Raw genomic sequence first — 25,999 nt, forward strand, 5'->3', positions numbered from 1 at the left:
TGTTTTATTATGATCAAAAATATATAGATTAAGTATTAACAAATTATTAATGGATTATGTGATCTAAGCTGTAATTAACTCCTGTGGCAACTGGGTGTATTTCACTTGTAAGCTGGGACAGAAACATAGGTTTCTTAACATACGTCTGGATATTGCTGATGTGAACTGTACTTATGGGCAGCCTGGATCCTGACAGGTAATTTTTTTACCTTTTGTTGTGTAAATCCTCATTTTAAGTCCTTCAAATCTTCATGCTTAAAAGCTTTTTTAGAGACTCCCTCTACCCTTGTTATGTAAGTCCTCATTTTAAGTCCTTCAAATCTTCATGCTTAAAAGCTTTTTTAGAGACTCCCTCTACCCTTGTTATGTAAATCCTCATTTTAAGTCCTTCAAATCTTCATGCTTAAAAGCTTTTTTAGAGACTCCCTCTACCTGTTCTCCCTCCTTCTCTGCTTCCCTGGCCTCCAGAATTCCTTTCTGGCTTTCCTGATTTCTATTCATGGCTGCATATATGCAATGTAAAATGTTCTGGTCTCTTGCAGTCTGGATAATGTATAACTTTGAAGTAGCTAGTTAAAAATGAAATGTAGCATTATAGTTTGATTAAACAGAGTTATTCTAACTTCCTTCTTTTGCACAAAACTATTTTCTTTTATTTTACTCTTAATTCTTATGCATAACAGGAGGTCCCTTTCTTCTGTTGTAGTAAGAAAAGGTGTGATGATGCTAGTTATTCGAAAGAGATGTTTAATGCCATGAACACAGCTGCAAAAGCTGTATGATCTTGTTGAGTAATTTTGTTTTTCTTCTTTTTAACACAACTCTTTTGGTGCTGCTTAAATCACTGCTGAATTTGATGTCTCACTAATCGTATAATCTGTTAGGACAAGTTCCCTCTTGTGTATCCACTTCTATGCCTGTAGGTATTCCATCTCAAGCTATAGAGCTGTGTTATAATCAGCTTTACTAAAACAGACTTAAGCAACTAAAGGTGAAGTAGAGTCAAGAACAGATTCTAATACCATTTCTGTAGAATGAGCTATATGAAAGTAAGCAGAATATTAGTCCAGTAGGAACCTAAACTCATGTCATCTTCAGCATTTTAGGTGATTTAGGTTCCAGTCTTGGTCCTTAGCTTTGCAGGGCTGGATCTGTGCAAAGTGCTTTGCAAGATCGTGTTAGAGTTCTAAAGTCCGGATTTGTGAATATGAGCCTACTTACTGAATTCATTAGTACTTTTTGCAACAGAAAGCATGTCCTTCATATGCTTTTAGTCATATGGGAATTGAGCAATCTTGTTTAAATAATGGAAAACCTCATACTTGTGTTGATGAGGATTTTAGAATCAGTCCAGGAAAATATATTCAGTGGCTGAAAAGAATGAGTAAGTCCATGGAAGTTTGCTGATGGCAGCATGAAAGGGGATGTTTTCTATGCCAGCTGGCTCAAAAGTAACTAGCCATATGGTAATGGAAAGGCCTTACAAAGATTTTAAGTATCAAAAAATGCAAACAAATTAATGATAAAAATGAATTAGTAGGGCAATGATTTGGAGATGTACTTCAATCATAAACATCATGAGAGTATTGGCTTTACAACATTATACAAGTTATTTTTGTTTAAATAGTATCATAAATCTGATTATCAGAAGTGAGTTAACCCCTTTTAGTGCTTCCTATTAGAGATGTATTTTTCTTTAAACAAAAATAATGTTTGTATGCTAGGGAAATAACTCGGTTTCATGTCTTTTGGACTATGGAGAGTATTGAGGAATTTGAGAATTATCAGAACTGACCCAGTTCATGAGAGTTGCTTTTGGTGATACTGCTAACATCTATATGGTTCAAAACATTGAAATGGTCAATGTTTATGTAATTAAATAATAAAACTGTTTTTAAAAAGATTAAGCATCGACATTCTGTATATTCACAGAAAAAAAGAGAACAGATTAGTTGATATGAAGCTAAATTTTAAGAACAATTACTTTAAGTAGTAAAACTTTAATTGCTAGATGATTACATTATAAAGATGATAGTGTTGTTGTCCAGTTGTCTTGGTTATAAGGTTGCCATCTTTTCTGTAGAGGAAGTCACTCAGAGTTTCTTTGAGGTCACTCTTGGGGAAATTGGTAGGTTTAGAGAAAGTTTGAAATTTTTGTATTGCATTAATATCTTTCATATTGGATTAATATTTTTGAAGAACACTTCAATGTGGTATTTTTCAAAGGACTAGATTCACTGAAATTTGGGGATGAAGAGTGCAAATGCTTACCAAAGTAGAACATATAGCATCAGTGACTCTTTAGTGGATGCATATAATTGTTTCTTAAATTGCTTTTAGTTAGAAGTTGTGGTGATACAGAGTATTTCAGAAAAATATATAGGTGGTTTAATGAAGCCGTGGCTAAATTAATTTTGTTTTGAGACATAGCCATGTTGCTGTACTGATTCCTTATTAAGTTTGATTCTCCTTCTATTATAGTTAGGTTGTGCATTAGAAGCACTCAGAGATCAAGATAAATCTTGAAGTCAGATGAATCATGTTAGATGCTGCTTGCATTTACTGTGTCTAGTATGTATAAAAACCTTTGAAACATCTTGATTAAAAATAAGTTGTATTGGGTCACTTCAGCCCTCTCTACTGTTCTTGTTTTTCAGTAATATTTGGTGAAGATGTAGCCTTTGGTGGAGTCTTCAGGTGTACAGTTGGCTTGCGAGACAAATATGGTAAGTTAGCTTTTTAATTGAACATTATTTTCATATAAGAATCTTTCCTCTTTTTTGCCCCCTGTATGGTTTGTGGGAGAAGAATCTGTGGAAGAGAAATCTTGTAAATGGACTTTCTTTTTCCCCTTTTTGTCCTTGAAAAAGGGAAATGTTTTGAATATCTGTTGTTGCTTATGTAAACTTCCAAAGTTATTGAACTTGCTGACATCATTTCTTGAGTCTTTTCTATTTCCTCAACTACTTTTGTCAGTATAACTTCAATTTTTCATGTGTAATTAGACCAGATGCTTATCAGTGTGTGCCCACTTAATTACTCTCATCAAATTTAAGCTCCTTAATAACAATATAAGGAGATGCTTTTTGGTTCCATCTGTAAAGGGCTAGGAAAAATTACATTAAAATGAATTTAAATCTTTTAACTATACCATTTTCTAACATGCCCTAGAAAAGCCAATGTGCTTCATCTAGAACATGATTAGTTTACTTGTTTGAGGGACTTATGTAAAGGGATCCAGAAAAATGTTACCACCTTTGCGTCAAAGTAATCTTAATAGGAGTAGTCTTTTTTAATCTGTCCATTAGATTAAAAAAAAATATTTGCGAAAGTACATGAAAAATGGGATAGTACTTAATCATTTCAGACCTCAGATAGTTGAGGTGAGCTCAGTGGCAGAGAAGGTAAAAACTTGCAGGAGCGTTTGATAGTTTCTTGAATGGTCCATGATTTAAATTCACCCTTATATTGTGTCTGATTTAGAAGAAGTTTAGTTTCATTGGTTTTGGTGGACAGCCTCCTGTAGCTGAGTATCAAGGTTTCTAAGAAAGGCGATGGGAAGGAGAAGCTTTGATGCAACAACATGCAATCTGAAAGAAACTGGAAGTGTATCCACAGTTCTTGGTGGATAGAGCCTAACCACCTAGTCAATGATGTCTGACAAATCTGGAAGAGTTTTTGAGTTTTTTTGAGATCACTGTTCTTACAATTAATGTTTCTGCTTTGACTATCCCGATGTGGTTTCTTGAACTACTGATTTTGTTGCAGGAAATACTGTTATTAGAATGTTTAAAAAAATAAGTATCAGTGTTTCATTTACTACATGCTTGCTAATACATAGCAGTTGGCAAGGTCTTGGAAACTGGTGGTGGATATGCTAACCTTGTGGTTTTTAGTCTGGTATTTGCCCTCTCTCCCCCTAGAAGAAAAGAAAAAGTATAGAAGAAAAAGATCATGAAATGTTAGGTGACAGCAGCTTGGTTTCTTCAGGGCATGAAAGGGACTGGGACCACTTGCAGCTGGTAATTAGATGTACTTCAGTACTCTCGTCTGGAGGAGGTAAATTACTGCCACCCTAGAGGTCACAAGAAAACAGGGGACCGAAAAATGGAAGGAAGAAGACTATGCTTTTAAGAAGTTTTAGAAACATAACTTTATTTTTATATACTTGTTTCTCTGCTTCGGTTCTTATGAGGATGTTTTCTCCTTCTATGCTTACACGAATATTAAAACAGTTTGGATAAGCTATGGGACTTTTACTAGTAATGATCTTGTTAGTTTGGCATGTTAGAGTTGAGTTAGCCTTCTTGACTTTGGTGTAGTATATTAACTCTGCTTATTAGACTTTGTCAAAATGAGGTCTCTGACACAACAGTTTGTTGCTCTGAAAATGAGCAACAGAAGACTTCATTTGGGATATAAGCAAGAGGAGCATCATATGCAACTTTTCTGCTTCTTAGTGAACATCTCCAGTTTAAAAGGAAAAAAAAGAATAAACTTTATTTGTGTGTATTTTTGCTTTGAGCATATTTTGTTGTTTTTTGATGCAAGAAAGTCTTGTACTATTGGAATGAAGGAAATATATTATTTCATTCTTGTAATAGCATTTTATTGCGGTTGTATTCAAAAGTGCCCGTACTATTCAGAGACTTGATGATGGCCCCTGCCCCAGAGAGCTTTGGGACAGGTACTGTTGTGGGAACACAAAGAAATATGTAAACTATATTTGTCAATATGATAAGCAACAGTCATAGCACATCAGCAGCATAGCTAGAATCAGATTTGGTGGTAAACAGCAAAGATTTTTAGTTAGGGTTTTTTAAAGATAACAAGACATGACTTTGGGAATATATGAAAAGAACTCCTTTAAAGCATGAGGGAGCACATAAGAAATTGTCAAAGTACTTATGTGAAAACTCAACAAGGGCCAATGAAAGCTAGTGTTGCAGTTTGATCAGAAATGCTGGTGACCTCTTGGTAGTGAATGAGGTGATAGATTTGATGAGAAAAAAATAAGGAGGGCTCATGTTCCATGTTACTGAAAAATAAAATGGATGGATAGATAAACTGCTGGTGGGATCAAACTGGCAGAGTAGGAAAACTATCTCTTCACATTCATTTAGAGTATTGCAAAGATTGTATTTGCCAGAGTGAGTGTTGTGTTGGCTGGAAGAGAAGGAGAAATTTGAAAATTATTTGCTGTGTTCCTGCTTAAAACAAAGTTTGTCTTACAGATCGGTTATAGAAAGGCGTTCTTATGGTTTGTGTTTGTCTTGCAAATCTAAGGTTTAGGTGAGAATTGAAATGATGTCGATAGCGATTGAGAGAGAAGGCATGACAGGCAGAGTAATTAAGAGAAGAGTTCTTTTATAATTATGCTGCCGATGAGGTGCCCATAAAGAAATGGTGGCAATATCCGAAATACAAGTTGGGAAGAGAAGTCTATATTTTAAAGGTGGATCTAGGAGTCATTCACATAATGATAGTTAAATCTTTTTTAGACAGCTGAGGCGACAAGGTGACTTTTGGCTTCTTTCTTCTCTAATAATGAAGTCAGTTACAAATTTCAAGAGGAGTGTAGCTGGCTGTCAAAGGTGGCTTAGAGATAAAGTAAGTTGAGAATGCAAAGCTTGTTTTATGCAAACAGTAGAGTCTATACAAGAAAGAAGGAATTCCAGACAGAATTAATGAAAAAGGAGCCTCACAGATCTTACCTGTATAAGGAAGATTGCATACTAACTCTTCTTTCTCCATCTGCCATCTCCGTTTACCATCAACATAGTAATAGGAGATAGAAGTGGTACAATATGAGGTCGCTGCTGTGTGTTGATGTAAAATATGAAGGAATCAATGTTTTCCTCTGTTGGAAGAGGTTATTTTCAGTTTCGTAGATAATCAAAATCACTAGGTGGCAGTCTATGCCTATCAAATACTTATTCAGAAACAAATTGATGCTTCCTTTTTAAGCACATACAGAAGTCAAGGTCTAAACATCAGCTAATATTATATTATGAAGAATTTAGTATATTAATACTCAATAGTATTAATACTCAGTAGTACAACACTGGTAGTTGCTATCCAGATTGTTATTGAAGATTCTCCAGAGAGGTAGGAAAGAGAATAATTTTGCTTTTAGAATAAATCTATCATTAAAACTTAATCATTTTTGCCAGAAAAGCTGTTTAAACCCTGAGCGTAGCCAATCCTTAGCATTACTCTACATCCTATATTCTTCCTATAATAAAAATACAGCTGGTGGCCTAAAGAGCAAAAAAGTCCAGCAGATTTATTTTATAAAGAAATAAATCCTAATTTTTGATCAGATGAATTTTTGACATGGTAGGAGGAATTTTGTCTGAAGTAGTTTAATTGAGGAATCGTATGTAAACAAGTCAGTATTTTGATGTTTCTTTTCCACAGTAGCTATAACTTTGGATTCTATATTTGGTCCTGTAGATGTTCTCTCAATATCTGAAATAGGCTGATTCTGGCTTTCCAGCATCCCTTTGCAACTGATCGTTCTATTAGTATATTCTGCATGAACTGAATGCTTAGAAAGGTGTTGCTGTATAACCCTCTTTTTTTGAAAATGTGTGAACCCCCTGAAATTTTTATGTGAAGAATTAGTTTTGGGTAAGGGAAGAGAAATAATACTTGAACATTTTTTTTTTCTTTTTTTTTCTTCTCTGTCCCCTCCCTCAGGTCTTGCACACTGGATGGCATATTCCTGCTTTATTTCTTGTCCCTTCCCCAAATGTGTATCTGTCCCCCCGTCCCCCATTTTTGATTGTCAGTATTTTGCAGGGCTTGTGTACTCTAACCTGTGGAGTTTTGTTACTGAAAAGGTAGAGAATGTTTGCTGTTCCATATTCCTGCTGTCTGGAGATGTTTCTTCTCTAGAGCAAAGATACAAAGCACGTATTCGTATCCTGTTTGCTTGCCTGCTCTGTGTTTGTAGTCTAGGTAATGTGCACAAATATACTTTTTTTTTTAAAGTAAAGTACATACTTATTTTGGTCTTTTGAAGAAAATACTATCAGAATAAAATAGCCATACATTTGTCTGTAAGTCTGCAGGTGGATTTGAAAAAATGATCCTGAAGTGTGAATACATGTGCCTTGTTGCTCTCTAAAGTGTGAAATAAAATGGCAGCATGTAAAGACCAGTATCTTTTGTATTTCTGGCGTGTGGAATGAATAAAGAAAAAACAGGTCAGAGATGGAGATAAGGTGACAGCAGGTAAGAAACAGGGGGAAAAACAGAATAAAGTATCAAGGGAGGAAGACGTGGGCAGAAGTAAAGACTTCTTTGTGGTTGACAAGGAAGGCTACTCAGGGCAGTCTTTTGGGGCAGCTCCTGTGGCCAAAAATGGAGACTTTGGGAAGAATATAAAACAAGACAAGCATATATAATATTTCTCTTCAGTATTCTCTCTGCCCTCCTCCCAACATTTATAGCTTGAGGTCTTCCTGATCTGGAAGTGCCTTCTGTTTAGTAATCTACCTCACTAGAGATTTGTCTTTAATACTTGTCTGGTCTCTGCCGGAAGGGAGAGTCTAATGTGTACTTACTGCCTCTCCAAAAATTTAGGTAGGTTGAGACTCTCAGCAGTCTTCTGTCTATTTGAAAGGATCAAAGGCTGCTATCCTGAGAGCTCCATAGAAGATCAGTCCTTGCTCAGAACTCTAAGAATCCGGCAGAAGTGAGATTGGCTTGTCAGATCTTTCTGCATAACAACGTTTTGGGGAGACTGAACGTTTTTGGTCCAGGTCTAGACACTTCTACAGATTTCGGACTGAGATTTGCATAGGTAATAGATACCAAACCCAAACTTCAAATTAAAATGTATTTGTCCTCTAATAAGGGAAACTTTAGTCTAAATATTATAAAAAACTGGATCTGGTATAAATTAGTTCAGGCTTCCTCTAGGGTCCATACCAACTGATAGCAGGAAATTCATGGTACTTGTAGCGCAGCTGGCTGAGTTGCTCTTTCATAGCATCTATTTCTACTTGCTAACAAGGAAGTCTAGGTGACCACTTAAATGAGATACCTATTTTTTGGATGGCTGATTAGATTGCCATCTAAGTTTTCAAATAACAGCAAACTACTGTAAATATCTTTAATGTGAAAATGTAGTGTGGATGACTTTTTACTTTTTGGAAGGAAATTCTTGAATAATGTGGTTTTAGTTCACTTGAAACTATTTGGAAATATGGATTGAACGTGAGTACTCTGGGAATTTTTGTTTGAAGGATTCTCTCTGTTCTTGGAGAATGTCATTGTGGTGTCTCCCATCAGAAATGAGTGCTTTCTCAGGGCAGAGGAGACTTGGACTCAGTTTTGTCCTTTCCGAAGGAATTCTGAACTACCTTCCAGAAGAGTTGCCTGGGCTATCAAAGCCGATCTCTCCAGAGATGCAGCAGAAGTGGTTTTGTCAGCAACTGTTTTTTCTGAAGTGCTTTGGAATTAATTTCATTTTTGCTCTTGTGATTCATTTGTCACAGTTTGGGATCCTTTGTGCTAAAACAGGGTGAAAAGGGGGAACATAGGTTTCCTGCCTTCTAGATAAATATCCTATCACCCAGTGGAGAGGTCGGAGGGGCTTTCACTCATGGGTTTTCTTTTTCTTCTTTTGGCTGTTCTGGTTAATAAACCTTTGTTCTCCCCGTCCTCCTCCTTTTGTTTGTGCATGCTTACAGAGATGTAATGCCCAAAGCTTACCATGGTGCTCCACACAAGGCCAATTAGAAAAAAGTTTTTATAAGGTTTCTATGCATCTTTCCTACATGTTATGGAGTGATGTTTGCTGCCTTTGTCAGCAGTGTGTTGTTAACTGTCACTTAGTCTGTGGCATGCTTTAGTCCCTAAGTCCTTTCTACTTTACTGCTGTGTAGCCAGTAATTATCTCTTTTCCAGATGGGCATTTGATAAAATGAAGCTCAGTAAGAATAAATAAAATATAATGATAAGGATAAAACAAAATCAATTTCAGATCATTTCCTTTAAGATAATTCTGAATTACGTATGTGGCTAGAGACATACTCTTGCATGCAGTCAGTAGTAGATGAGAAATAAGCAGTTTCAATATTTTTCCTTTTCACTCATTTTCCATAGCTAAAATGAGACTTCCTCCTTGGAGTAGAAAGGGTGCAATAAGTACGCACATGTAAGTTCAAGTTTAATTCTTTACTTACCCTACTGTATTCAAGTATATGGGCTAGTTTTGTAAATAATTCTCTCCTTATTCTGATGCAGCAATGAGCACAGATAAAGTTGGTACGCTTTTTCTTCAAATTGGATAAAAAAAAGTGTGAAACAGATGGGAAAAAGATCATAAAAGGTGATTAGCATCTGTTCAATCTATCCAGAATATTTTCTTGCAAATTGGAAAATGACAGAAGAAAAAAAATTAAGAGAAGAAATAACATTTGTATTGAATCCCATCGATGCAGGGGGAGAGGCATCAATTATTTCCCCTGTGGAAAGTTTCAAACACATCAAAAAGCAAGTGACTTAAGTGCATATGAAACCACAGTTACAGCAGGAAAATAACATCCTTATGTCAGGACAACTTAGCCACATGATTTGCATTCATTTGCAAGCTGGATACTTGAAAAATGATTTTATTTGTCACTTCCATATTTGTTTTCCTCTACTTTTTGTCTGCCATACAAAATTAGATCTCTGTGAAGCACAGGAGTACATTTTGGGACAAATAACTGGCATAGGCAGTTCATACCCTTCAGTCGTGGAGATTCCATAACCTCCCTACACACATTGTCCCTCTACTAGATTATCCTTATGGTTTGAAGCTTTTTCTAAGTGATTAGTCTTGTCTGGACTCTAACTGGTTGCTGTAATTCAGGAATGCTGACAATCTAAAACTGGATGCTGTGCTCTAGCAGGGTCTTACTGATTGAAATGTGATTGCTTACGGGCTTGCTGTTGATATGGCTCATGATAATGCTAGCTTGTCTTGCAGTAGTAATGCTTATTTTCAATGTTCGATCCACTATAATCTGTACATGTTATTCTGCAGAGCTTGTGTCTGTGGCGTGCGTTTCAGGGGACACTTCATTCTCAGTAAATGAATCAGCAGGTGGGGAGACACTCTGGTGGTTTCCTATTAGTTTTTTTTATCAATAAACATGGGGTCTTTTGGATACTTTAAGAACACAGCAATAAGCTGTTATAATGAGAAGAAAAAGGTCAACCTAAAGCAACACTAGGAATAAGTGATTAGAAATTTAGTCTATAAACAGATGGGTAGCTAATGCTGTCTCTTCTGGCTGCAGTTTGTTGCTTCAGAACCGGTCTGCAAGCTTATTGAAGAAGTACCTTACTGCTTCTTGTACATTGGTATTTGTCCTTATTAACCTATTTCATATGGTAGAACAAAACAGTGCACAATTTTAGACATGTTGGATTTAAGCTGAGGGTGGAAGATCTTATTCAGCATTAAAAATGACTAGTTGTTGTACATATATTCAGTAAAGTGTAAGAAGTCTGGAGTTTTGTTACTCTTCTGTGTGTGTAGATAGATTTAAGCAGAATAATGTTGCAGCTTTCTTGCCTGGTTCTTCCAGAGCAGTTTGGCAAGATCTGGATTTTTGTTCTGATTTATATAAATGTCTCTTTTGAACTACAACATCTGGAGAATGTATTCCAGACTCATTACACAATAGTACATTTTGTTCATTTTAATCTTAAATCTTAAGAAAAGAATTGGCTGTTCATGGCTAGAAAAAATGTTATTTGAGAACTTAATACAATGTAGTATGTCCTTTTACATTGTATGTATGGGGTATTGAAATAAATGTCTGATGTGTTAGAGCTATATGATTTATTTTTAGCTTTGCTTTTGACTTTTTAGTAGTTCTGATGTTGTGCCTGATGTGAAAAGAAATGCTTTATTTTTGGGGAGTTAGTAATTTTTATTATGTTTCTAATTGTATGTTGTATAGTTCAACCTGTTTGAGGGAAAGATGAAGAATGTACTTGTTAATATAGAACCTGATTAGAAACATGTAGGTTGATGTGTCGGTACAGAGCCTAAGAACGGTATTCTAACACATTTTTAAGATGTTTCAAGACACATCACTGAGCAAAAACACGCATTTCTGAGCTTCTTCAAAATGGAATTTTCTGTTTCAGAAAATAATTCCATTTAAACATTACAAATTATATTTTACTAGCATAATTTCAGGGAGAATAGAACTTATATATGAAGGAAACGTGATGGAAGCTGTGAGTGCAACTAGTGTTCGCAATCCATAGTAATACCACATCTGCAAGCCTAATTCATATGCCTTGTTTTAGATGTCAGTCTGGCTTTACTATTCCTTAGGTGAAATGAAGTGATTCTCACTTTCTCTGATTAGTCCTGCAATCGGTACACCCTGTTTCATTTGTACTCATCAAGTAGGACTAAATTGGTTTGTCACTGTTTTTCCTGCCTCTGAGAGAGGTTGGTGGTAAGAGTGTGGTAATTATCACGGCTTCAGTTTAAGAATGCACTGAGTTTTCTTGGAAGCAATTTCTTAGAAGCCTGGAAGGGACAAACTGCGTAAGGCCATCTTTAGAGTCCAGTCAACAGCTATGCAACAGAAACACTCTGAGGAGCAAAAAAGTTTGGACTTTACTATTTTAATTTAACTTGATTCAGTGCATGTTCCAGTGACCAGGCTAACATAACAAGTTTATAACTTATTATAGAGAATCTTGTTCCTGCTGAATATGTAGAAATATATTAAATCCTCTTAATCTGACACGGAATTTTCACACTGGTGTATAAATGCCAGGTATAGATCCATTTATAGATTCCCCCCTCCCCATGCTTATACTCTGCATTATCAAGAGAGAGAGGCATGATTGCAAGTGAGATGCTTAAGATGTTTCCCATCACTGCAAATTGTTAATGGGCAGTCAGCACCTTGTTTCTGAGCAATTTTATAGCAGCATTAAATCCTTGCTGCTGTCTTGCTGTGTTGAAAGCAGTTGCTTCACAACTTATGACTGTTCTAGCATGCTTTCAAATTTATAGTAAAATACTTCTATACGACTGGTACTGACCGGTGTGGAAGAGGGTGCCTTGCATTTTTCATGGTTTTGAGTATTACTTGGTTTGTCATCCAGGTGGTATACCCAGGCTATTGTAGCACAATTTTTATGAACATGATTTAATAGTGAATGTTGATAACTACTGCATTTTCTTGTTGGGTGTCTTGTGCAATGAAATGTTGCAGGTAGTCTGAAAATGCATGGAACCGACTCATCAAAGCCTCTTAAATAAAGTTGTTATATTATCCTTGGGTTACACATATACAGATGTTTGGTAGATACCAGTTTTAGAGCTTATTTTTAGAAGAGAACATTCTGTAGTCTGGGATAGCTTGCAAGTCTATAGCCCATAATGCTTTTTTGCAAGTGTGCTTCTCTTGTAGCAAAATCTTTTGGTGGGTGGGCAAGGAATATTGTTAGTCCTCAATGGATGAACTTGCATGCCTCAGTGCAGTTTGGCATAGTGCTTGTTTTTTCTTCAGGCTAATAAAACTGGCTATATGAGCTAGATCTGAATGAATTCAGTGTGGAGTAGGCTACCTGCACAGTCAACAGTAAAAAGAAACTCTGGATAAGCAAATCTGCCACTTCGATGTGAGCGGCTAGTTAAATATCTTTCGAACAGTGTGGAGCCAGATTGGTACTATTCTATCAATGTCATAAAATGCTTGCATCAGCAAGCACAGACATAAAAAGTTTGAGCAGTCAGCGTGTAATCCTGCTTGAGCTATTCATGAATCATTGAATAACAGGGATTGGAAGAGACCTGTGAAGGTCATCTGGTCCAAATATGTGCTGAGGGTAGAGCCAGTTTAGGTTGCTTGTGGTCTTGTCCGGGTGAGTTTTGTATATGTCTAAGGATGGAGATTCTACAGCCTCTCTGGGCATCCTGCTCCAGTGTTTGACTGCTGTTCTGGTGACATTTTTTTTCCTTATATCTAATCAGAGTTTCCCTTTTTGCAACTTTGTTTCATCCTTTCATGTGTACCTGAAAAGAACCTGATCTTGCCCATTTTTAAACTACTTTCTGCCTTTCCGTTACGGAGGAATTAAATGACAGACATACAAATCTACAGGCCATTCAAAGTTGTATAAAACCCAAGCCCTCCACCTCCCCCTTCTCCCCTAATACGGGAGAAAATTACACAACATATTTATCATTACTGCTTAACTCTTTAGCTTTTGTTTGGTACTAGTTTGTCACAAACGGCAGGAAATCTGAACTGGGAGAGAGTGCTAGGAAAGTTTTCCCCATTTGCTTTAGGAAGGTAGATCTGCTAGGAAATAGATTTTCCTGTGTCCTCCCCTATCCAAGGGCCAGCAGCCTTAAAATTAAGTAAATGCTCAATGTTATGTTCGTGTTATGGACTACTTAAGAATTTATTAAGTTTTACAAGTAGCGTCTAACATATAATAAATACTGTGTTGCATTATAATTTGAGTGTTTTCTAAAAGATAAGAACGAGAGAGTCAGTTCATGCAAGTCTAGCTTGAGCTGATCTGAGGGTAAAATGGAAAGACAGTATTTCCACATGTATAATCTGTCAGCAGTCCTTTAGAAAGTGACTTTCCCTTCCTTCCAAACTTGCAATTCAGTAACTGCAAATCATAGACATAATTGAGGAAACTGGTCCCAATCCCAGTCCCATTTGCTTAGTACTCCAATGCTTCTGACTCTGATACTGCGTAGGTTCTCTGAGGTTGTGGATTAAATAAAAATGCAATAAACATCCTTTTTTCCTAAGGGAATCTTGGAGGGGAGGAACTGAAAGGATGGTCTGGATGTATTGAGTGCTTGGAAGAAAAATATACCATCTTGAGTAAGAGAATGGCATACTGAGAACACTTGGAAATAGAACTGCTAGTTCCAATATTCAGGTCTGTTCGAACCTATGAATGCCTTGAAAATAGTAATCGGGAAGACTTGGAAGTAAAACTGACCTTTCAGCAGTTGATAATTTCACATTTGTTTGAATTAGACTCTTCAAAAGTGTTGCTTCTGTAATTGGAACAAATGAAGTCCGGCTAAATCTATGCGGAGTTCCTGTTTTTAACAGGTAACTGCCAGAACGCATGTCCTTTCCTTTGGGCAGTACTGTGGTAATTAGTGCTTCATAAGTATACATTTTTTGTGCTGATTTTTTTTTTTCAAATGAAACTTATTTAAGACTGCTGTAAACAAGTGAAACTGAATAAGACTTACATGTCATTTGACCTTTGTAAAGATTTTTATGGATTAAGAAGTCTGTATCCTTTGTTGAAGAATAGGGCATGTTAACGGGGTTTTGCAACAGCAAAAGTCGAAGCAGCTAAATTAGTGCACATGCATCTCTGTTCTGACCCTGTTTTCTGTCATTCACAGCTCTCTGAAATGCCTTCTTTTGACTCAGCCATGTATCTGATTGTCAGAACATGACTTTTGGAAAAGTTTAAGGGAAAAGTGATGGAAGTCTGCCATGGAATTAGCTGCTAATTAATCAAAGTTTGTATAAATTTTTGGTTCAAAGTAAGTAAATTTTCAGCTTTTTTGGAAAGCATAGGCTGTGTACACGTTGTGATTTTTGTGTGGGGGATATGTATGCCTATCCCATAACAGATCCAACTCACTGCACTTGACTTGAGCCTTTCCATCAACTTAAATGATGGCTAAAGCTTGGCCAGAAAAGCATGGGGGACTGAGCTAGGTAAGAGGTATAGCTGAGTCCTTGAAGTCCACTGGGGACGTTTGGGTGGATGAAGGGTTCTGGGCTCAGTCCGTGCAGATCTTCACTGTGAGAAGTTCATTATGAGAAGTTGTAATATGCTTATGAAATCCCTGTCACTTCATTAGGTTACTTTTCACCTACTAGGTAGTCTGTTTTAACATGGGCAGATCTGGAAGAAGCAGCTTTTCAAATGGCACAGTGCAATAGTGTGCACAGATTCAGGGCAGAGAGGTAAACCGCCTTTGCATATGCAAAACTTAAGCTCTGCTTTGGACAAGTAGATTTTAAATTTGCACTTTCAGCTGGAAAGCTAATGTATTTTCCCTGGTATTCACTACAGAGAAATAGTGCCTGTTGCACAGTCATTTTGAAGCTGAAGACTGTGACTGAGAGTGGGATTTCAATAGAAGTAGTGTTGGCATAGATAGATAAAATTAATAACAATTTACTAGAACTGTTTCATGTTAGGAGTTCTAAAAGAAATGAGTTTGAATTTACTGAATTACTTGCTGTGATATCTGCCCTGTCACTTGCTATCTTCCATTTCTCTGATACTAAGTGACAGCAATTGTAACCCCTACTGCCCCCTTAAAAGGGACTGTGGGATCTGGAAAGTCTTTTTTTTTTTTTTTTTTTTTTTTTTTTTTTTCATGGATTGTTATAAATTTTATTAAAATAGAATTAGTAGACACACATCTGCGAGGAATCCTAAATGTTCTAGGATTAGAACAGTTCTTTAAAAGCAGAACTCAATCATTTCTATTTGAATTTTCTACACAAAGTCCTCCTCCAGTGAATAGCAGAGAAACTAATCTGCTAGGACTTCCTTTTCTTTTTGGACCTTTGTTTTTGCATGTGCATCCATTACTGGTGCAGTTACAGACAGAATATTGAGCTTGTTGGACTCCTCTACTTGACTTCTCATGAGTCTTTTAATGAAAATTAATGAGATTACTGGGCAAATAGAATGCTGCTTGGATATATTGTTAAGGATTTAATTATTAGCAATAGTCAATACTGCCATTTTTTCTTTAAGACACCTTTTTAATAAAAGTGATATAAAAGTGTCTCAGAAGAAAAAAACCCTTGACTAAATCAACAGTGCTACCCCTTAATCCACTCAAATCTTTCAAGGTAGGCTCGTAGGGAGCAATGTGAAATTTATTGGAATTGGAGCCTTGGGTGATGTGTTAGTGTATAGAAGGTTTGACATCTTTCGAATATTACATTTTTGAAATAAATTAAGACAGGGACATGTTTCACTGCAGTTATTGAAAGCTGAAATACTTTTTTCCTGACTGCTTGGAACAAATAAAGATGAAGCAGGCCAAAGCATTAATGCACAATAATCGTCTGCATATGTCTATAAACATGTGTTAGGTTGTTATGAAACTTCTTATTCTTGGAGGACAAGAACGTGACTGTAAGACTGTCTTAAAGTTGTTGCCCCTTAGGCAGAGGGTCTGTGGTAATTTGACCACTTGTGGGGTACTGCGTGTGGTATTTAACTTGATATTTTGGAAATCACAAAGATCAGTTCTGTTTTATTCAAACATAAGAATTCAGGGTTAGATGCAGGAATGGGTTAAAAATTGCTTTTAATCAGCTACTGTTTCTTTCCTCAAAGTTTTTAATCTTGTCAGATTTGCTTTTTTAGCTGATACTTCCAGTGTATTTATTCCGTTGCTTAGCAGGCATCTGATCCTCCTAGTTATTGGGACGGAGAGATGAGAAGAATCATCCATTTTTCACGCAGCCCTGTTTGTCATGTTGTTTCCCTCACTGCTGGGGAAAAGGGCACCAACCTGTTCAGATGGCTGAAGCGAGGGATGTTTATTAAGCTCGGCAGGTTAATTGAAACAGGTGAGAGCGTAATGTCTTTCTTCAGAGTCTGACGTACATGGTTTCAGATAACGTAGAAATACTGCTTTCACCTGTAGCAAAAAGTCAATGTGTGGTGTGTCCATTTGTTTTGAGCTGCTCGGTTGACGCAAGGGTGCGTTTTAGGAAATGTTTCTTCATTGATATGGAAATGAAATATGAGGAGACAAAGTATCTCTGGTTATTAGTCTGCTTGAGTCAGATTTCAGTTGAGTGGACGGCTTGCAAAGGATGATATGAGTGACTTGCTGTTCATCAACATTGGCTTCCTTTTCACAGTTTGAAAACACATGAAAATCCGGAGGCTTAATACCTTTAAATTTTCAGTGTTAGTTTAAATAGTTGGTATTAGTTTTGTTAGCAATTTTCATATTGTATAAATAAAAATGGATGGTTAAAGCCATACTATATAATTTTCAGTGTTCAGGGAAATTAATAAATTTGTTTTATTCTAATGATATGTATAACTTCTTGTCTTAAAAGGTCAGATTTTATTAACAACAACAAAAAACACTTCTTGAAATTCTGTCCAAGGCTAGAATTTGTTTTTCCCATCTGATCAATAGAATAGTTGTGCTTTGAGTTAGGCTTTTAAGGAAGGATCAGTATCATTGTTCTGCATGTGAATTCAAAAGCATCCCTGACTAATAGGAGCCTTGTTCAGTGGGTGTTAGCTGGCTCACTCTTTGTTTGCCTCAAGGTAATTGTCTTTCCAATTTCAAGCTCTAGCACTTCACGCTTTTGCCTTTAGTTCTGAAAGTCCAAATTAGGTCCTTCAAGTTGTTTGTATTATAACTGTTGCATTGGATTTCATATTTGCTTTTACTGATTTTCACTTCATTTATTTTATCATACTCCTTTGATAGCACCATGCTGTCTCTAGTTTAATATCTCAGTAGTATTTTGGATGCTTTATTAGGTGTCTTTTACATTCAAATCATACAGAGGAATATTAGTGTGGTGGATCCAAAACGCTTTTAAGTTCATGCACCTACTCCAAATTGATATTAAACAATTAATTAAAATTTTTTTTATAAATTATTAGTTGAAACTCATTTTACAGAATAGTTCAAATACATTTCAGTATGAGGTGATACAAACTTATTTATAGAACCAATATATAATGCTATTTCAGCTTACTCTGAAAAATCTGTTAACAAAGAATAAGATTAAGTAAGCCTAGTATGATCTGAATTTTTCTTTCTGGGCCCTTCTCAATGATCTTTGTTTTGTTTTTATTGTGTTCAGACTTTTTTGTATAGTTTATGTGGTAGAATTTTAAACCAGGCTTACATTTGCATTTCAGTAAGTTAGTATGTGTTAAAATGTAATAGAAATTTATGTGGAGAAAAAAAGAACGGTGATTGACTATTTTGATTTCAATATATATTTTTTAATTGTGAATTTAACTGATATTTTTGCTTCAGTCTCTTCTATAACTTAATTTTTGCAGTGTTTTCTTTTCTGATTATGTCTATAATCTGCATTTTGGTTACTAGTTATTTGCTACTGAATATCCTGTTTCTGTTATGTGTTTTTGTATTTCCTGATTTTGTTTTTCATGCTTGCTTCCATTGAAGCATCTGCCTGGCATCCTTTTTATTCTGTGTAACAAGTCATACCTTTCTATACTGACACTTGACTTGTGTTATCCCACCGCACACCATTGCTTTGTTACCATAATCAAATAACTGTTTTGTTCATATATTGAGGGTAACTCTTCCTGCTTATTTATTGTTCTACTTTTTTTAGCTGATACGGGAACATCTTAGATCCTTTTCATATGTGATTGTGATCTTTGCCAGCCTGTTTTATTCTTATATCTGTACTGCATTTATGACTTGACTTCGTAAATTCAGTTTTGGCAACCTAAGCAGTGTCTGAGGGGGAGCAATCTTAACCAAGTAGAATAGCACACTCCAGGCAAACCATAAGAAGTTAAAATCCAATGTCCTTCCCACCCCCCAACTACTTTCTAAATTGTGCTTCCTAATGTACTTGGCTGTCAGTCACCTCTGAAAATTGTTAACAATGTATTTTGGAGATTTACAGTTACTTGTGTATGATCAAAAGTTCAGGTAAGCAAATGCGGTGAAATAGACTGATCTGCTAGTAGACTTCTAAGAAGTAAGGAAGCATAATATGTCTTGGGAACATTAATATATTTTTCAGTCTATTAAAATATGAGTTGCTTTTAGTTAAGAATTTAGTGAAATTTCAGTGAAAGAGAATGGAAATAAGATGTGTAATTCAAGGCACCCTAGATTAAATCACGAGGGGAGATGTTTGTCAGTTGTTTAGTGGTGTGGATGGATATGGTATAGCCAGCTTTTCGGTTGTGACTGAAATGGGACTTCCCCAGACTCCCAGAAGGTGGTGAGATGTGGGGGTGATACATGTGGGCCTAGGCTCAATATGTTCCTTTCTCCAAAAATACCTTGATAAAAAGTATTTCGGTTAAAGAAAGCTGCCTGGTTGTTGGATTATACTGTGTCTTGAGGAGCAGGAGCATAGATGCTCAATCTCTGCTTGGCCGGTTAAGGCAGCTAGGGTTGGCGCTGGTGGCTGCAACTGAGGCCCGTTTGACTTGGAGACCTGCACGGTCAGTGAAGCAGAAGCCAGCATGCCTCTGAGTAAGCCCTCAGGCAACCGAGCTTACAGCCAGCTTCAAGGAATGAGAACAATTTATGTAAATAATGTGCAGTCTCTAGTTTCAAAAATAATCTCATGTTCTCCTCAGTTCTTTTCTTCATCTTTCTGTGGTGGTGTTTTCCTTCTCCATCCTATGGACTTACTTATTGATCTAGAGGTCTGTAGAAATGGGACAAAATAGTCCAGAAAGCCAGTGTGCTACCTTCTCTGTGGGACAGGAATAGTCCTCATGTGATTGAAATCCTCTCCCTTTTGTCAGCTCTTAAGGGAAGAAGTGGTTCCTTTTTGATGCATTTTTGAAACACTTTTTATTAGAATTCTCAGCAGTAAAGCTGAGGAATGACTGATGTCTATCAGAAGTGCATGTAATTTATGGAGAAAATAACAACAAACTATGTCTTCTAATGAAGATCTTGCCTAATTCCAGATTTCTCAAAGCATTCTGTTGTCTTTTTCCGTTATTTAGAAAGCAAGGCTTTCAAGACTGGGTCTGTTTATACGCAGATACAGCACCAGGCAAATTGGTAGTACTAACACAGAATGAATAGATATGTACCAGCTAGTAGCGTTGCTAAGGCACTCTAGGAAAAAAAAAAAAAAACCAAAAAAACCCAAACCCCAAAAACAAACAAAACAAAACAAACACAGCAACACTAAATGGTAGTATTACTAAGTTACTGTCATTCTGACTTCACGTGTCATTTTAAGTCTGTCGAATTATAGGCTGCTTTCAACCACAGTACCTATGGAAACTACTAGTGTTTTTTTTTTCCTTCTCTCTCCTCCCAAGAGATGTGAAACAAAGTACAGATGATCCACACCTAGAAATCCCTTTCATCAACTTGCTCATGTATTATCTTGGGGACAAGAGCTAGTTGCTTTTCCTACTTGTAAGACGTTCCCTGACCTGCAAGATACTTTGTTTTGATTCAGAGTTGATTGAAGTCATACTGCTCATCTGTTGGACATCTGAATGACAAAATAACTTCTTTCAAGAGCTACGCAATAATTTTGTTAATCTGGAATTCAGTTTTACTTATTGAACTAGCTATGGTAACACTCTTATCTCCAGTGGCAATGGCAGAAGAAATGAAAGCTATAAGTTCCTTGAAAATTAATTTCTAAACAGGAAGCAGCCAAGTGTACATGTGTCTTAAAAGTACTCAAGGTTGCTATGGTTTATGTCTGAAACAGTGATTTAAGAGAAATGAGTAGAAGATGTGGAAGTTCAGAACGACAAAGTTGAGAAAATGGTCCCTCCCTTCACCCCGAATCTTTAAGCTGTTTGAAAATATTTCCTCTATGTTGTGTGCAAAATTGTGGAGTATCCTGCAGTTGTGATAGCCCTTTGGAGTTGTAATGGTTTGGGTAGCCTCACTGACAATACCAAAATTTTAATATCATTGGATGGCTTTTATTTATTTATTTATTTAACCCTATGTTAAATGTGTAGTGTCTTAGTCACATTCCTGCTGGGAGGAAAAGGGAGGCAATAGAGGGAGAGCCAAAAAATATTTCCTGATTTGTCAAACAAACAAATAAAGTAACCCTTGAAGTATGAAACTCAGAAGACCAAGTAAAGGACGTGCACATTGTCCAGTGACATAAGTACATCTGTGGATAACAGTTCAGTTCTGACCATCCCTTTCTAAAGCCTTTTGCTATCTTTTCCTTCTTCACTTTATCAACTTTCAACTATTGAAATTAGGAGTTTTTGTTGTAATGATTTTGCTTATTATTAATTTGTTTGTTATTTATTTCGTTATTATTTAGTTATTATTAGCTTATTGCATAGCCACTGTGTGCAACATGCTCACTTTTTTCCATGCAGTTCGAAGTCTTGGGATATTCATGCATAATAGTAATAAATGCCTACGGAAACCTATTGTCTCTTTTTCTCAGTGCTGCAAAAGGAAATTTAATAGCGGTGCTAAGTCTCATGTTGATCTGCCGAGGTAGTAGGGTACTGCTGGCAAATAATGTGACTATATCTTATGGAATAAATTGTAGTGGTGTTTAAACACTATCTGCTTTCTTTTTTGTTTTTAATTTCATGAATTGAAGAATTCTGTCTTCAGTCATCTTTTAGACTGATGCATATTTAGAACCTGAAGATGTCACAGAAATATGTCAGGGATAAAATGACTTCTTTGCACTCTCATGGTGAAAGCTAGATGTAGAAAGCAGAATATTTGATTTCCAGTCTTGTGCCTACAACAGCAGGAACAGCTTTCTTCTCTTGCTTTGGAGATAGACCAAATGCTTTGGTAAGTGCAGTCTCAAGCATGTTGCACTGGGCATTGTTTATATGAAGTGACAATATGCTTTCATATAGATGCCCTGGTCAATCAACCTGCATTTGTTGTGGACAGATCATTTTGACTGCCTGGAGGAAAAAAAAATTAACAATGCTTCTCTATTGTAAGCTTTTTTTTTTTTTTAAATCATGTAGGTATTCAATGTTCCTCCCATATAAGCATAGGTTTGCATTCTTATCTACATGCACATCAGAACAAATTATTTTCTTGGAAGTGTTAATAAGAACACTGTAAGTTACATAAACTGTTCTTGCATTTCTTTGTCCTTGTCTTCCTCTGAGCTGCTACAAAATACAGTGAAAGAATGTACTTGTGATACTTATGGTTGCTAGACCTAAAAAGCCTATCTGAAAGGCCATATGCTCCACTGTAGATGATTTGTTTGTAACTTGAATATTTCTGGGCCTAAAGGGTAGTGTTTTCCACTTATTGCTGGTATGTTAAAGATTTTTTTTCTTGTTTTGTAGGTAAAGACAGGGTTTTCAACACTCCCTTGTGTGAGCAAGGAATTGTTGGTTTTGGGATTGGAGTTGCTGTTGCAGGTGCTACGGCCATTGCAGAAATTCAGTTTGCAGATTACATTTTTCCAGCATTTGATCAGGTTAGTACTAGTAAATAAAGTAAAAAGAAATCTTATGACTGTTTAAATGACTCTTCTGATAGTATTAATGCTTGGTTTTTATCTGCTATTTTAGCAAATATTTCCGCAGCCATATTGCTAATATATATGCATACTTTAAGTAAACAGGAAGGTACAGGGGCTAGCTTGAGGGTTGAATAAATAATGCAAATGAAAGGTGTGTTCGAAGCAAACATTTGTTTTTATTTTTGGTTTTGTGGCCTTATTGGCTTAAGCAGCCTTAAACTCTGCAGCTGTGCCTTTTCAACACCACCTCTCACTTCTTTATGTTGTTGGAGCCTGTTGTGTGGCCATTTGATAAAATGAATCTTTGAACTGGGTTAGTGGACAGTATGGGAGAACTACTGGGCTGTATGGCCACTCCTGAGGCATCTACCTTGAGTAGGCTGAATTGTTGTCTCACTTCTCTTGGAAAATACTTACTCTTCCACTGACTTCATGGGATTCTTTTGCTTCTAATTTGGTCCTCTGACTGACATGCATGAAGTTGATGGTGTAAATATGTCTCATGCATTATAGAGATTGATGCATAGTTAAAGTTAATGGACTGAATGTTACTATAGTATATGAAAGGCTTAATTTTTTTTTCCAGATTGTTAACGAAGCAGCAAAATATCGTTACCGCTCTGGAGATTTGTTTAACTGTGGCAGCCTTACCATCAGAGCCCCCTGGGGCTGTGTGGGCCATGGTGCACTGTATCACTCTCAAAGTCCAGAAGCTTTTTTTGCTCACTGTCCAGGAATAAAGGTACAGTAACTCGTACTGTATTTTGCTAAGGTTTGTTTTGATTGAACCTGACTAATGATGCATCTGGGTGCAGGAAGAGAAAAGGAGGTTTCGGAGAGAAGAAGAGCAGACTTAAATTTCAAATCATAAGCTGTATTAAGACTAATATAATGGCGAAGTATGCAACAAAAATTTGCATCAAACGTGTTAATTGAAAACTGTTTAGTTTTCAATTTATAAAACTTAAACTGTGTCGAGCTTAAGAATTTATAGTCATCATTGAAGTAATCGGAACCTGTCTAGTTAGTACATTTTGTATTTGTGTGCTTTATGCTTGAAAAGCATACATTTTACTTTTGTTCTGTGTCCAGTATAGTATAGAAGGTAAAACCTAATATTAACAACTAATACTTTTTAAAATTATTTTTAATTAATTAATTAATGGTAACTTGAGGCAAGTTTTCTGCATGATAAAGTGTTATCCCTTGAAAGTTGGATCCTAGCTTTTAGACTGACTTCTTGGTGGAGGGGTGGGGGAGGGATTTGGTCATCTTGGGTCAATACATCTGTCTTGAGAGCGCGCTCTTTGCCAGTTCACCATTTTTCCTGAGAAAATTTTTGTCTATGGACTTGCACTTTTGGATTAACCGGCATCCAGTCCACTGGGAAATGACTCATAGGTTGATTCAACTGAATGACTTCGAGGCAAAGATAGTATTTGTCTGCTGGAGACAGGTGTTCATTGTTTGTCTGGTGTTAAAATACTGTCTATATGTGATTTTGGCAGTTTAAAAACTTCAGATGTTACTCTTTTACAGGGATTCTGTAGTCCTTTCTCCTGCTTGTTTCTCTTTACTTAAATAAATGAGCAAACAAAAGCCAACCAGAAGCCTACACAAACCAGAAGAACCAGATCAAAATCTTACTATTCACATCTTATTGCATGTTATTCATATTTTATTTCATGGCATTTGAGAAATGGAATGCATTTTTTATCTTTGGGTGTTGTTTCATTGCACAGTATTTCTTGAATATCTGATAATATCCAATCAACTTTTGACGTGAAAATAATTCAGAATTGAAAGATATACAGTTTCCCTGAAGACACTTTCAGTAGAAATTTTTAAGGAGATTCAGGTGCTTTAGAGTCTTGTTTTCTAATTGCAGCAGAGATTTGATTCTGACTTTAGTTGCTGCTGCTAGGAAAAATCAACAGCTGTATGTGTTGGGAGGAAAATTTGTCAGTGCAGAACTGGAAAATGTAAAAACAGGCTTTAAATCAAGTGAACCATTGCAAAGAAATCTGGGTTCAGAAAATGACTATTAAATTGACCATCTACTAATTGTAGATGGGGAAGTGGGGAAGGAAAATCAAATTTTGTTTAAAAAGCACAATCCAGAGCACTGAAAATAATGTTAGTTCACTCAAGAATATTGTATTTGAAGTGTTCTTATACTGAACTTGAAAAATACTTCCTTATATAGGCAAATGTAAACTACGAATTATTCTACAATGTAGTTGAATCAGACAGTTTCTTGAGCTTGTTTAAAAACCGTGATAGAAGAACAATTTAACTTCTAATGTTCAGTGAGATACTGATGACAGATAGAGCTAATATATGTTGATATTGTGGATCACTTAAATCTTTGTGCTGAACAAAATGCTGAGATTTTTGTGGTCCACTCTGGTGAATAAAATTTCCTTTCTAATCTACTGCAATCTAGTATTGTTGTACTTAGTCCCCTGAATAAGTTAGGAAGTCAGAATTTTATTTTATCACATACTTTCATTTCTTTTTCTCTCGTTTGCTTTTTCTTTTTGATATTTGTTTCTTCTTTCAGTATAAGTGTATGTATTGCAAATACTCTTCCAGGTCAGCATCATATACTGTAAATTCAAGCTCTCTCAAGGATGAGATGAGGGGTGCATGAATAGGAGACAAACATGCTGGTGTGTGGCTGGCTGGTGCTACTCTGGAAAACCTATCTGCAGTGGGGTGTGGAAGGAGCCATAGGGAAGGAGGGGAAGAGTGGGTTGCTGAGGGCTTGAAGGAACCCAGAGAACAAGTTCCTTGGCTAAAGTGCTAAAACATCTTGCAACCACTGATAGCTGTGTCTCAAAGCGGATGTCAGATTCTGTTGAACTGATCAATGCACTAATATTCTTGAAGTACAGAGAAATATTTTAGACTCTGTATCTTTTGAATATTGCATCTTTAAAAGCAACATGCTCCTTTAATTTTTGCAAGGATGTTTATTAATGCAGTTAATACTGTTTAAAACAGTTACTGCTCCTTCACCAAAATTGAAACCTGTCTGTTTTATAGATATGTGCTAGTGGTGGCATGTTAATTCAGTGAAGGCTTTATCTTCAAATTTGCAGGCCATTTTTCGTGTGTAGCCAATCCTTGATGTATGCATCCAGGTATCCAAATGAAGCTGTGATTCAGATGCCTTTGCTGAAGTCCCATATCTGTGCATATCGTGTTCAAATTATGGGAAAAAAGGCCATGTGTTTCAAACTGAGGAGGGTAGGATGCATCTTTGGGGAGGACAGTTTTCAAAACTGCTTGCTTACGAAGCTATGCAGTTGGTTCCTGACTTCAGGTTGTGACAGTGTTTTTCCTTAAGTGAAAGATGAGGTTTAGATTTTCCAGGCAATATAGCATTTGCACAACGCCAAGTATTCAGAGGAGGGACTGTAATTATTAGTGCGTAAGACAAAACTTGCTGGAATGGCAAGGACATTGGATCATTGTAGCTTTTGTCTGCTCTTATAAGCATTTTAATGGATCAAACTGTCTCCTAAAATTGTCTTGTTGACTCCCTGTATTCCATTGAGAGATTGCTCCAGAATTTTTGCCATAGCAACTAGAAACTTTCTTTTTATTTCCGGCTTAAATTTGTTCATGACTAACTTGTATCTCTAGCTTATCTGTCCTTTATCATCTTATTTTGCATGTAGTAAGAGAACTATTGTTTTCCCTTTAGTTCTCCCTTTCTTTGCTTTGTT

The 25,999-nt window shown here is 36.3% G+C and overlaps 1 protein-coding gene and 1 long non-coding RNA gene across 6 annotated transcripts in view; both read left to right on the forward strand.

The window, feature by feature from the left end:
* BCKDHB (branched chain keto acid dehydrogenase E1 subunit beta) overlaps window positions 1-25,999 on the forward strand; it is a 140,276-nt gene that overhangs the window by 2,938 nt on the left and 111,339 nt on the right. For all 4 annotated transcript variants that reach the window (XM_064508707.1, XM_064508710.1, XM_064508708.1 and 1 more), the window contains exons 3-5: window positions 2,658-2,726; window positions 22,087-22,220; window positions 22,852-23,007. In XM_064508707.1, coding sequence (XP_064364777.1) covers window positions 2,658-2,726; window positions 22,087-22,220; window positions 22,852-23,007 — 359 coding nt within the window. The remainder of the gene's footprint in view (window positions 1-2,657; window positions 2,727-22,086; window positions 22,221-22,851; window positions 23,008-25,999) is intronic.
* LOC112995874 (uncharacterized) lies at window positions 13,574-16,627 on the forward strand. 2 transcript variants are annotated; one of them, XR_003262279.2, is made up of 4 exons: window positions 13,574-13,941; window positions 14,043-14,120; window positions 14,426-14,569; window positions 16,460-16,627. It is a non-coding gene; the product is annotated as an uncharacterized LOC112995874 (long non-coding RNA). The 2 variants fall into 2 exon arrangements; XR_010388254.1 differs by having other exon boundaries at window positions 13,574-14,120.

The sequence above is a fragment of the Dromaius novaehollandiae genome, chromosome 3 (genome assembly GCF_036370855.1).
Source record: "Dromaius novaehollandiae isolate bDroNov1 chromosome 3, bDroNov1.hap1, whole genome shotgun sequence".
Lineage (NCBI taxonomy): Eukaryota > Metazoa > Chordata > Aves > Casuariiformes > Dromaiidae > Dromaius > Dromaius novaehollandiae.